The 12,565-nt window shown below is 39.3% G+C and overlaps 1 protein-coding gene across 1 annotated transcript; it reads right to left on the reverse strand.

The window, feature by feature from the left end:
• Positions 1 to 5,263: 5,263 nt before the first annotated feature.
• LOC148853202 (pathogenesis-related genes transcriptional activator PTI6-like) lies at positions 5,264 to 9,144 on the reverse strand. Its single transcript, XM_088947844.1, has one exon. It carries the CDS (start codon positions 6,349 to 6,351, stop codon positions 5,548 to 5,550), a length of 804 nt encoding a protein of 267 aa, XP_088803970.1. The 5' UTR covers positions 6,352 to 9,144; the 3' UTR covers positions 5,264 to 5,547.
• Between the last annotated feature and the right edge of the window lie 3,421 nt (positions 9,145 to 12,565).

The following is a 12,565-nucleotide window of genomic DNA, read 5'->3' on the forward strand; positions in this document are numbered from 1 at the left end:
GTCCCTTCTGCTGAGACAGAACCGTCACTGCCTAACCGTCTAACTGGAGATGGCGGCGTCAGTGGCGGTGGCAGGTGACCGTTTAGAGTGCTGCTGCCAAAACGTCAGATCCCAAGTCAGTCAGGCGTGGCGCCCTCGGGCACGGAATTCCCTGGTGCCAGGCATGGTACGACTTGTTTGGCTTTGGTGCCTAGAAGATGATGCGAAGTGCTGAGCGAGGCGGTCTTGAGCTCGGAGGTATCCCGAACTGTAACAAGGTGGGTCAGTTCGGTGAAGTTTGTCCCGAGCTGTTACAAGGTGGCAGTTCGGCGAAGTCTACCCCGAGCTGTTACAAGGTAGTTCGGCGAAGTCTATCCCGAGCTGTTACAAGGTGGCAGTTCGGCGAAGTCTACCCCGAGCTGTTACAAGGTGGTAGTTCGGCGAAGTCTATCCCGAGCTGTTACAAGGCGGTCAGTTCGGCGAAGTCTACCCCGAGCTGTTACAAGGTTGCAGTTCGGCGAAGCCTACCCCGAGCTGTTACAAGATGGTAGTTCGGCGAAGTCTATCCCGAGCTGTTACAAGGTGGGTTAGTTCGGCGGAGTGTGCCCTTGTTGCCGCCTAGGCTTGACCCCTTTTGCCGAGCTGTCGTTTCTGCCACGTGTCTCATAATAAAGAGGTCGGGCCAAATTTTCCTTCATCAGTATGCTTTGTACCAGTTCATACCCACTAATTTCTCATCCATGCAAGGTTCAAAATATCGCAATGTGGGTTGTATCAGCCGATACATATCGTTTCGACAAGAACAAGATACATGGAACATGTATAAATCATTTGTTCCATTTCTTTTCGTACGCATTGGCAAACACGGGCCTGTATCCCGCATTAGTGTTGTTAATTTAAGTATAATTTCTCTTTCATTAATTAGTCAATTACTCTAAAGCAATTTTGAATTTTAGCACCTAATTTAAATTAATGATCCCCTCATTAATTTCGTTTTGTCAGTGTAAAAACTTCAAATTTTATCATAGTAAGATTTGAACCTTGGTCATTCTATTTTAATAAACACAAGTTTGCCAATGAGCCACACATATTTGTTTGATATGGTTATATGTATTTTTCATTTTAAATTAATTGTTAGTTTTCTTAATGAGTGACAAGTGTTTATTAATAAATGTTAGAATTAATTATTAAAATTTATATAGTAATAAATATTAAGATTAATTATAGGGCTGTTCATAAGAATGCCCAACCCGATCAAACCGACCAACCCGAGTCGGCCGGGTTTTCATCCGTACCGGTCGGTTTCGGGTTGGGCACATACATAAACCGAAATCTGGGGTTAGTTTTCAGTTTTCTTGCGTGAAAACCGAAATCAACCCGACCCGAACCGAACTAGTATTCTACTAGTTTGGTAGTTCCTACTTCCTAATTTGAATAGCTTCCTAATTCCTAATAGTCTTCTACTTCTACTAGAATTAGAACTCTAGAAGGCACATTAGGCAATTACAATTAGAATTCAATTAGGTGTGCTTTTTTAGTTTTTTACCTAGATTAGAATTTAGAAGGTTTCTAAATTTTTATTTTATTGATTTACCTACCTAGATTTACCTAGTTTTTTACTCTAGAAGGCTCATTATTAACACTTGTTTTTACATGAAGAATCTATTGATTTTATTCTTTACCTGAATTAAATTTAGATTTATCTTAGACTCTTGAATATCAAATTATCAACTAATTCAGATTTTATTTGGCTTTGTACTGGAGCAAAACCGGAATCGACCCAAACCAACCCAACCCGACTCAAACCGACCAGGTCGGTTTGGCCTGTCAGTGGGTCGGTTTCGGTTCCCACCTTAGCTAACCCGACTAGGTCTGGTCAGTTGGGAAAATCCCAAGAAATCGACCCAACCCGACCCGTGAACACCCCTAATTAATTATATTGGTTTTTGAAAATTGACATTGACATTTTTGTTTTTTGTTTATTTTACATTTTAGTTATTCCATTTTTAAACGATTACTAATTGTCCTAATATGTCACACTTTATATAAACTATTAAAGTATAGCTTTTTTACATATAAATGACTTATTTACAATTAAATACAATTTATAAATATAGTTAATAATGTATTTTTTAGGATTTATTTGAATTTTTTACCATATTTAGTTGTATTTTGTTTTGTCATTCGAATTCATATATATCTAAAGCGTATCCCGACACATCTCTTAAAATTGTCTTTTCAATACACCTTGCATTTCTGATACTTTAAACCTTGCATCCATGTAATACAAAACATCCTTTAATTAGACCTCGAATAAACGCCTTTATAAATAATAATGCCCAAATTAGATGGTTAAGGACTGATTATATCAATTTATTACAAAACAATAATTTTTCGTCATGATTAGTAAAAATTGTGACAAGTGGCAAATTATAGGTCCCATTTACCAGCCTACAAGATTAATTAAGCATATTATGTTTATTAGTTACCATTGATGCTTAATTTCAATATTTGATACCAAGTGAGAAGCCAAGCAAGCATATGGTATTATGGTATTGGCAATACTGTTGTAACTATAGCTTCAAGATTTGTTACTTGGGCTGCATTTGGTAACAATGCAAATAAGTGTAAATGCAAATATGTAAGGTGTAAAACGGTTCATATAAATTATAAAATTGGGTTAGTTTTGTATTGACAAATTTACCTTCTTACCAAACAGACTTTTAACTGTAATGGATGCAAATATGAATTCCAATGCATATGCTTTTTTAATCAAATGTCTACTTGAATGCAAATTTACTTCTTTTTTATTGTTGTACTTTTACATCTTATTATCAATATAAATATGTATTGGCCTTTCATTTGTTAATGCATAAACGTAATGATACCAAATACAGGCAAAAATGACTAGAATATAAATTTACCCTAAATCAGGACTTACACTCCATTTGCATCGTTTCCTAACGCGGCCTTAGTACTCAAAAATCGATGTCCATGATCACTCGAATTCAAATCCCCACCCTCAAGGTCTGATCATTCAATAAGTGGTAAGTGGACTGAATGGAGGATTAATTTTGTATGTTATGTTGTACTATATAAACATACATGCTCCTTGCATTTATTTTTGTGCATGCTTTTCCAGTTTTCTTCTAATATAAATCAAGGCTTCAAAGTTCAAGCAACTAAACTATGTTCTTCAGTTCTTGCTCATTTATCGTTTCTTATCCACACGTATACCTACATTAATTAAATTTATCTTTTGGCTCGGGAACAGATATTAATGTCGGTCGGCCTTGACAAAAATTTTTTCAGAGACATCATCTATGGTCCACCCTGAATTAAAAATCCTAAAGCATTCATTTCATTTATTGGGAATGACTTCGTTAAATGTTGAACCGCTTGTAATTTTTCCACGAGTAGGGGTGTCAATTGGATTGAATTCGTCCAATGTGAATTTATTATAAATGAATTAGATCTAATTTAATCTAATATAAATTTTGGACCATTTTGAATTGGTCTAATTCAATGTTTAGACAGTTTAATATGTTCAAATTCATTTAAATTTAGATCGATTTTAAAAAAAATCTGGCTCATTAACATCGAAATTCTTATCTTCTATCAATGGGTCAGATATTGGCTCAATCTAATCTAATCTAATATAAATTTATCAAAAATAGACCAGGTCGAATCCAATGCCATTAAGTTTGGACTGGTCCAATTTAATGTCTTGTTGGTTTATTCAGTCCGTTCAAATTGATTTTAGTTTGGACTGGGTCTAATCCAAAACCGATCCATTGACACACCCTATACACGATTCACTTCGGGCTTGGTTTATATGGTGTACCCCAGTTCATTCGATAATGTTAGGGTGTTTGGCTGTTTGCCTAAAGACACAAAAAGAGAAGAAGAAAGTAAGAAATATTGTCTTAATTTGGGGCCTCATATGAGCTGTTTATTGGGTTTGGGGAGCTTCAGTTTCTGGAGGCTTTGTTTTATGTTCCGAAGAACATGAACCAACCGCTGGAAGCGAGCGTGCAATCATAGAATCTTGTCTCTCCAATCAATCAGATTAGCTCTTTTTTCCATCTGATTTTTACACATATCTGATTAGCACCTTTAATTTTGGTAAATCTTCTTCTGTACCATCCAATAATGTCACTCGAGGTAATTTACTAACCAATAAATTGGACTATTGAATTTGAGCTGGTGCCCATAGAATTGGAAAAATCATGAGCTTCCAAACTTTTAATTTGATCATAATCATCACTTTAAGTCTTATTTCAACTATATGAGATTTAGTTACATGAATTATGTTTTATCTATATGAGAGATGTTTCCAGTATACGGTAGGATGTAGTCAAGGTTTTTAAAACCTAACGACAGAGAACCATTGTGGGGACTAGTTCTTAAATTGAATGCTCCTACCATTTGGTTCAAAGGATGGCCCATTCTAAATTAAATAAAAAATAAAAAACTGCCAAAAATTAGAGTTCACATCTGCAGTTCACAAGGGGGCGCCCCACAATGCCCCACAGCACACCCCAACCTCCCCATGATAATACAGGAATTGATCAGACATTATCAGGAGATGTTCCCAATATAAGGTCGGAATGTATTGTGGGGCGCAGTGTGAATTCCAAAAGTTATTATCAGGTCAATGGTTCTACGATTTAACCATTTAAATAATGGGTCACCGACCAAATCAATGATTTTTAATTAAAAAGTAGTTTTAGAATGAAATTGAACATTTATTTTTCTGGTCCGACCGACCGGTCCGGTTTTCAAAACTATGAATGTGTCTGTGAAGTCGTGTGAGGATCGCTCTCTGAGGAGCAGATCCCAATTCAGCACTCAGCAGTGGACAAACACAAGAGCTTTCGTGTGATATGATATTGGCTCCAGTAGTGATTTAGTAAAATGGGGTAGCGCTGAGCCATTATCAGTGTGGTATTATCTATTGGAAGTTTGGAAACACCACGTCAGCACGTGATAGCATAGCATAAAGCTTTTGAGGGTGTCATACTCCGTCGACTTCCAATTAAAGCCCAGAACCTAGAGTAACCGGTAAAGCCCATTTTATCAGCAGTGAACTCGTGGAGGCCCTAGAATCAATTATCATACTCTATTATTATTCAAATTCAAAAGGCAAAATCTTTGCTTTTCCAAGCCTAAGCGTGGAAATCAAGGAAAGGAAACAACACCACACTGCACACTCTCTCTCCCTCGGTCACTCCCTCTCTCTACCCGTCTCTCTCTTTGATTGACAGCTTTTCACACTCGCAAGGAACAAGAAAATAAACTATTATCAATTTCTCTCTATAAAATAATTGAATATAATAATAAGGACACAAAATTGTCTTTCACACACGGTGGCGGGCAAAATCGCCGGCAAATCGGCTTAACTCACGGCTATAAATAAATTATAAAAGAGAGAGAGAGAGAGGGGAAGAAGCATCCACTCTTATCTTTTTATGGACCGTATTGCCCTTCAAGATAAAAACGGCTACAGGGTATCTTCGTAGTTTTTTGCGAAAATCTGGAATCTGGTCCTTTCTTCATGGTTCTAATTCAGCATCTGATTAGTTCCGAGGGGAAATCTTCCACGTCAAAGTCGCCGAACTCTTCCTCCCCAAAGTACTTTTTTGGAAAATTGGCTTCCGTCAGGGTTAACGGCAAGTCGTCGATGTTGAATCCAAATGCGTCGACATCTCCGAAACCGAAGCTGTCGAACGCTGCCGTTAGGCCATCGTAACAGAGCACCGAAGTAGGAGACCTAGCTGCCGCAACCGCAGCCGCGGCCTTGGTTAAATCGTCGTCGCCCTTGGCGACCGTTTCTGTTCCAGGGAAAGCCGGGAAATTTGTAACGGCGTCCGGACCCTTTAATCTAACGGCAGCCTTATCGTAAACGGTCGCCGCTTCCTCCGCCGTGTCATATGTACCGAGCCACAACCGTTTCCGCCGTGTAGGATCCCGTATCTCCGCGGCCCAACGTCCCCACGGTCGTCGCCGTACGCCTCTGAATCTTTTCGAGCAAGTTCCATCAGATTCAGGTTCCGGCGACCTCCTTTTCTTAACTGACACCTCACGGCGCACGTTAGTGTGCACGTTGTCGAAAAATATCTCTCGAACGTGTCTCTTCACACGCCGCACGGTCTCGTTGCCCCCCTCATCGTCGCTTGAGTCCGTAGCATCAACGTCAGTGAAGATAATCCTCACTACCTTCTGCCGTATAGAATCGCATGAACCAGTTGATTTTCCGGCGGCTTTCCGGCCTTGAACTAGTTTCGTTGTTCTGACAACATGCTCTGAAAATTTCAGTGACTGAGTTACAAAGACGCCGGATTCTAAGTCCGAGCGGCAGGTCGGATTCATCACACAAGATGGTGAATCGACTGTAGTAGAACCAGGTTCGCACGCTGCATCAAAACAATCAGGAGAAAGCGAGCATGTAATAGCAACTCCGACAGGTATGAGATAAGAAAGCCGAACCAATGGACTGACTAGCAAAGTAGCAAGCTCTCCTACCTAATGGAAAATTTTAAGCAAAATCAAATACACTGTATTCCAGTAAAAGAACTTCAGACAAGGTTCCTATTTACTGAAAGGATCAGAAAATGAGTAAAGAAAGAAGATGGAATAGGTCTTTTTCAGTGGAAATCACTTAATAGGAGAGCTAGAATTTATGGGATCCGACTATCAGAAGAAATTTGAAAACACTAAGAGAAGAAGGTAGAGACTGAAAAATCTTTCCTCTAACGGAAAGAAAAAGAGACCACTTTATCTGCTAAAGAAGAATGTTCGAGTCATGAAGCTTCTTAGAGACTGTGGAATACCAAAAGCTTAAACTTCGAACAAGTTGGTTCCCTTCTCACTCCTCACCCCTGTTTTACCAGAAAAGCTAAGCAGTGTTGTTTGCTGAAGCTGCAAAAACTTTAACGCAAAAGGTATCTTATTTTTTCCTCCTTTCTTTTGGCGGGAGAGGGATAATATCAGGCGATAAGCTGGGTGTTGGAGAGGAAACAGGGAGAGACGAGAAATCAGAGCGCTAGTAACCGAAAAATCGAGTGAAAGAGCGAGTATTTATAGGAAATAGATTTAAAATCCCAACCTCCGTCAATTCGTTCCGACTTTTATTATCAGAGTAGAAAACGGAAAATCCCGATTCCAGCTGGCCGGCCTAAACGTGTAGACCAGTCGGGGGGAAGTGAACTTCTAATTACGAAAGTAACCCTTTTCATTTGACCTGAATTTCTACGTCCAACCGAACTCCCTGTGATCTGTTGGTTTTATTAGTTAATTACTCTTGTTGTGATTAGGTACAGATAAAATCGCACTTTACTTTGATTCAAAACACTTATTATTACATTTACAAAAATACCCTCACGATGTTGGAACTGTCGCTACATCTGAATCAAGCTTGATTTTGATTGTCCACCAAACAACACGTTGCTGGTTTCTTTACTTCGGGGTTTTTGTGGATTGATGTTTGGCAGTGACAAACTGGCTGAGAAACTACATTGAATAGTTTTTTTGGAAAAATATCAACGAAGGGCAGTGGATACTATTCCTGGTCTTCATCGTCTGCCTCTATATTCATGCGAATATATCCGATTCGAAGACGACGGTGAGGCTTGGGCGGAACGTTGAGACGGACAAGAGAAGGTTTTTGTTGGAGCAAATGGAGGAACAATGAAACCAGTGAATCCAGCAAGTCCCGTTTTGCGCATTGACATGGGCGAACAAGATAAGAGGAATGAAAGGAATGGGCGGACAAGGGAAGAAAGAGCGATGAAAGGAACAATGGATTCATAAGGAAAAATTATAGAATATATGGCCGGAATCTTATGATCCTACGGTAAGCATTGCGGATTGCGGAGGTTCTGTGAGTCCTTGGAGATGGAGACTTATACACGACTGCCCATTCGCTTTCTGGGACGTTAAGAGCATTTTCAGTTTAATCGTCTTCAAATCCAGGGATGAATTAGTGGGGTTTGGACGCAAACTTTAGAGACTACCAAGCTCCAAACACCGATCTATGAATTCTCAGATTTTCCATGGCCATTTACCGTAAAAGAAGAGTTTGACCTTCTTTTATGCTCGAGAGTTTGACCTTCTTGATTTGTATGCTCCAAACAATAACAACAATCAGATCATGGAATATCTTGATTTGTATGCTCGAGAGTTTGACCTTCTAAGTCATCGGCATCGACTACGAAGAAGCTTCTAACGATGAGATTCTCTCACAGAGTAAGATGATGAACATTGTCTGCCCTTTCTTGATATTTTTCCAAAAAGACTATTTATAAAAATATTATTTTTAATTGATACTCCGGGCAAAAAGTTGCCCTTATATGCTAAAACCATAACCATATTGATATTACAACTAATAAAATGTCCAAAACAGTCATTGACATATTATATAAATATATTTAGCGAGAAAATGTTTCAGGTCATGTCAGATCGATCGTACAAGGGACCCTTGAAGGTTTTAAAAATCGGATCGGATATGAAATCGTTTTTAGCCACCGGTTCGATTTTCAAAACCTTGGGTCTGACATGATTTAGAGGATAGACGGTCGAAACTGATTGCCTGACTGATTTTGGGGTCAACCTGTCCGATCAACTGATCCGTCCGATTTTCAAAACCTTGGACCTGACCTGATTTAGGGGATAGACGGACCTTAAATCAATAAAAGCAGATACGTTGATCCATTTTTAGAACCTTTGGAGAAGGTGAATGTATCAGATTGAACTGCAACGGTAGAAGAACGGCTTTGATTTCACGCTATAGAGGGTCCAACGGAAGAACGTTTTCTATTCCTATTTCTTTCTTCTTTTTTTCAATTATTTTACCTCGCCTTATAGTTTCTTCTTATCACTTTCGGTCCACTTGGGTTGAAGTAGAAGTACCAAAGCCAAAAGCTTTCAATCAGAATTCAAACGGACAATACAGTTTCAGTTCACTAGGGGTCGACTGAATGGTATTGACCAGTCTACCACTTCATCTCAAGGCCGATTCCGGTTTCATACAACGTCTTTTACAAGGTTCAGAGCATCCATCTAGTTATTACCTGGAGGCTGGAGGGAGAGAGTGTATCGGTTGGTAAAGTGTTACTTGGTGGATATGTAAGGCCCTGTTGTAATTTATTTGTCCGGTTAAATGCATTTACCTATGATGTTTTATTTTTCATGTAAATAAAGCAATGATCATTTTAGTCATAAAATTTCATTATTAAAAATGGTATTTTTGTCCCATTGCAATTTCCCCCCTAAATGGAAAAGTTATTTACCCATTTAGAAGATGGGTAAGTGATACTTAAGAAAATAAACCCTTTGTGGTTTCTACATAAATCTAAAAAAAGAACATGGAATTCTTGGTCAATGGGAACCAAAATCACATTGGCCAACTTTACCCCCTCTCAGAATCTAAACAAAGAACGCCCCCTAAGTGTGAGACAACCCGTTTTGGTGTAAAAGCAGCCACCTTGTGCACAAGATACCCTTCCCAAGACCTAGGTAGGACATAGTTGAATAATGGTCGTCTATGGTATGTACTTTCTAAAAAGCTAGGATAACATAGAAATGGATAATTCAAGAAAAATAATACTATGGGGGCATTCTTTTTTGTTAGGATTGTGCTGAAAATTAGAAACTAGTATTCGTGTATATCTCCTTATATCTCCTCATCTCCTTTCCCGTGAATATCTCCTTTCCTTGGCATGTATATCATGTATATTTCAGTTAGGAAAGATATGTTTTAGTTGCCATAAACTTAGGAGATTTAGTTGCTTGATTGTAGGGTTGTAGCCATGTATATATATTTGAGTTTTCTCAATGAATGAAATACAGAAAGAATCAACCAGCCAAGCTCTGGTTTAACATGGTATCAAATCCATAAGTAGATATGATCCTCCCTCTGAATCAGAAGAGTCAAGGTCGCGACAGTGGATAGGGAGACACTGAATGCAACAAGAGCCATCCTCCCCAAGGCTACGAAAATCTATCGTCGATGAAGGGAAGAAATTGAAATTTCGATGAAGGGGCTCGGTTAAAATGTTAGGGTCTTCTTTCTCTTGTTCCTTTTCTTGAACGGTTCTTCTTCTTGTACTCCGGAGAGTGCGAGTAACAGGCAAAGAACTCGGGGGTTCATTCTCGATCATAACGTCTTGATCTTTAACGGGTTTCTGGCGAGTCGAAGTTCTGCGGCAGGAAGATCCAAAGATCGATTCTGTCTTTTGTGGCGATTCTACCGCCGATTGTGGGTTTTCAAACACAGTAGTCGGTATGGCTGAAAACAAAGAAAAAGAATAGGGTGGTGGCCAATTGACAAAGAATATGATCTCGCCCTACCCTCTATCAACCAATGACAATTCAAGTACCATTATCACACAGATTTAGCTTAGAGGCAACAATTATGATGAATGGGCTCGAGCGATAAGAACGGCGCTGCGAGCCAAGAAGAAATTTGGCTTCATCGATGGATCAGTGAGACAACCTTCGGACGATTCGGTGGAATTGGAAGATTGGTGGATGGCAAATTCCATGCTTGTGTCATGGATTCTGAATACGACTGAACCTAATTTACGTTCAACCATAACGTACACAGAGATTGCAAAGATGCTCTGGGACGACATAAAGGAGCGTTTCTCTATTGGTAATGGACTACGAGTTCAACAACTCAAATCCGAGATGGCGAATTGCAAACAAAGGGGTATGACGATTATGAATTACTATGGCAAACTCAAGATGATTTGGGAAATTATGAGCAATATCCCACTTGTCAATGTGGTAAGTGTAGCTGCGACATAAGCAGGGCATGGAATAAGAAGCGAGATGAAGAGAAACTTCATCAATTTTTTATGGGGCTAGATGACACGGTCTATGGAAGTGTGTGTTCGCATATACTAAGTATAGAACATTTGCCAAGCTTGAGTCGAGCCTATGCCATAGTGATTCAGGAAGAGCAAGTTCAAACCATGACCCGCGCAAAGGAAGAGAAGACTAAACCTGTGGTCATCACAGTTCAAGCAGGGAAGAGGCAAAGCGAAGGCAAAGACAAGAACGTGGTATGTACTCACTACAACAAGGCAGGCCACAATGCAGAGTCTTGTTTCCAACTGATCGGCTACCCTAAATGGTGGGGTGATCGGCCGAAAAATCATGCTCGTGGAGCAAGCCGTGGGCGTAGTGGACAGAAACAAGGAGCAGGGGCAGGAGGAAAAGGTCGTGGCGGCCAAGTCAAGGCCAATACAGCCAAAGTCTTTGCGCAAGGCAATGCGTCTCAAGGAGAATCAATTTATGCAGTCAAGACTGGGTTCAATGGACTAAGTAGTGAGTAGTGAAACATGTTACTCAACCTTTTGAACACATAGAAAGAGGAGAGTCAACAACTAAGTGGTAAGCAAAAATTGTCAAAATGGATAATAGACATAGGGACATCTCATCATATGACAGGAAGCCTCGAGTCGATGAGAGACATAAAAGATGTCATTCCATGCTTTGTCATGATGCTAGATGAGAAAATGACAATAGAAGAGAAAGAAGGCACAATTGCATTGGACGATCATCTGAAACTGACTAATGTTTTATATGTGCCTAGTTTGAATTGCAATTTAATTTCTGTGTCGCAATTAATTGAGGAGTCAAATTGTATTGCTCAGTTCACTAATAAATTCTGCGTGATATAGGACCGCACTACAAGGATGCTGATTGGAGCGGGTGAGCAGCGAGAGGGACTCTATTATTTCCAGAGCATTGCATCAGCAAAACCAATGAAGATTACAGAGAGCATGACGTGTGATATTTGGCATCAAAGGTTAGGGCATCCTTCTCATAAAATTGTTAAGTTGTTGCTTTTTGTTAGTACTAAGAATAATAATGATGAAAGTATTAAGGGTTGTGATATATGTTTCCGAGCAAAACAATGTCGAGAAGATTTTGTTTCTAGTAATAATAATGCATTTGATGTTTTTGAGTTAATTCATTGTGATTTATAGGGTCCTTATAGAACTGCAACTTGTGGTTTTCATTATTTCTTGACAATAGTAGATGATTTTTCTATAGGTGTTTGATTTATCTTCTGGTTGATAAGATGGAAGTGGGACGAGTTCTTCGAAATTTTTTTGCTATGGTTCAAAGGCAATTTGACAAACCTGTAAAAGTGATTCGTACTGATAATGGGATTGAGTTTGCCTAGTTGGCTAGATATTTTGCTGAAAATGGTATTATTCATCAAACCACTTGTGTCGGGACCTCTCAACAAAACAGAAGGGTGAACACGAACACCGCCACATACTCAATGTTGCCCGAGCATTGTGTTTTCATTCTAGCATGCCTATTGATTTTTTGGGGAATGTGTATTGACTGTCTGTTATTTGATTAATCGAACATTATCCAATCTGTTGAAGGGAAAGGCTCCCTATGAACTTTTATTTGGGCAACCTCCTTGTTATGATAATATACGAGTTTTTGTTTGCTTGGCATATGCGCACAATCGAACACTCTACTAGATCCACCCTCTGGGGTAAAAACAATTGGTTGCAAATGGATTTACAAGAGGAAGAAATGCCCCAATGGTAGGGTTGAA

The sequence above is a fragment of the Nelumbo lutea genome, chromosome 5, assembly GCF_056320005.1.
Source record: "Nelumbo lutea isolate HS-2025 chromosome 5, American lotus-T2T, whole genome shotgun sequence".
NCBI lineage: Eukaryota > Viridiplantae > Streptophyta > Magnoliopsida > Proteales > Nelumbonaceae > Nelumbo > Nelumbo lutea.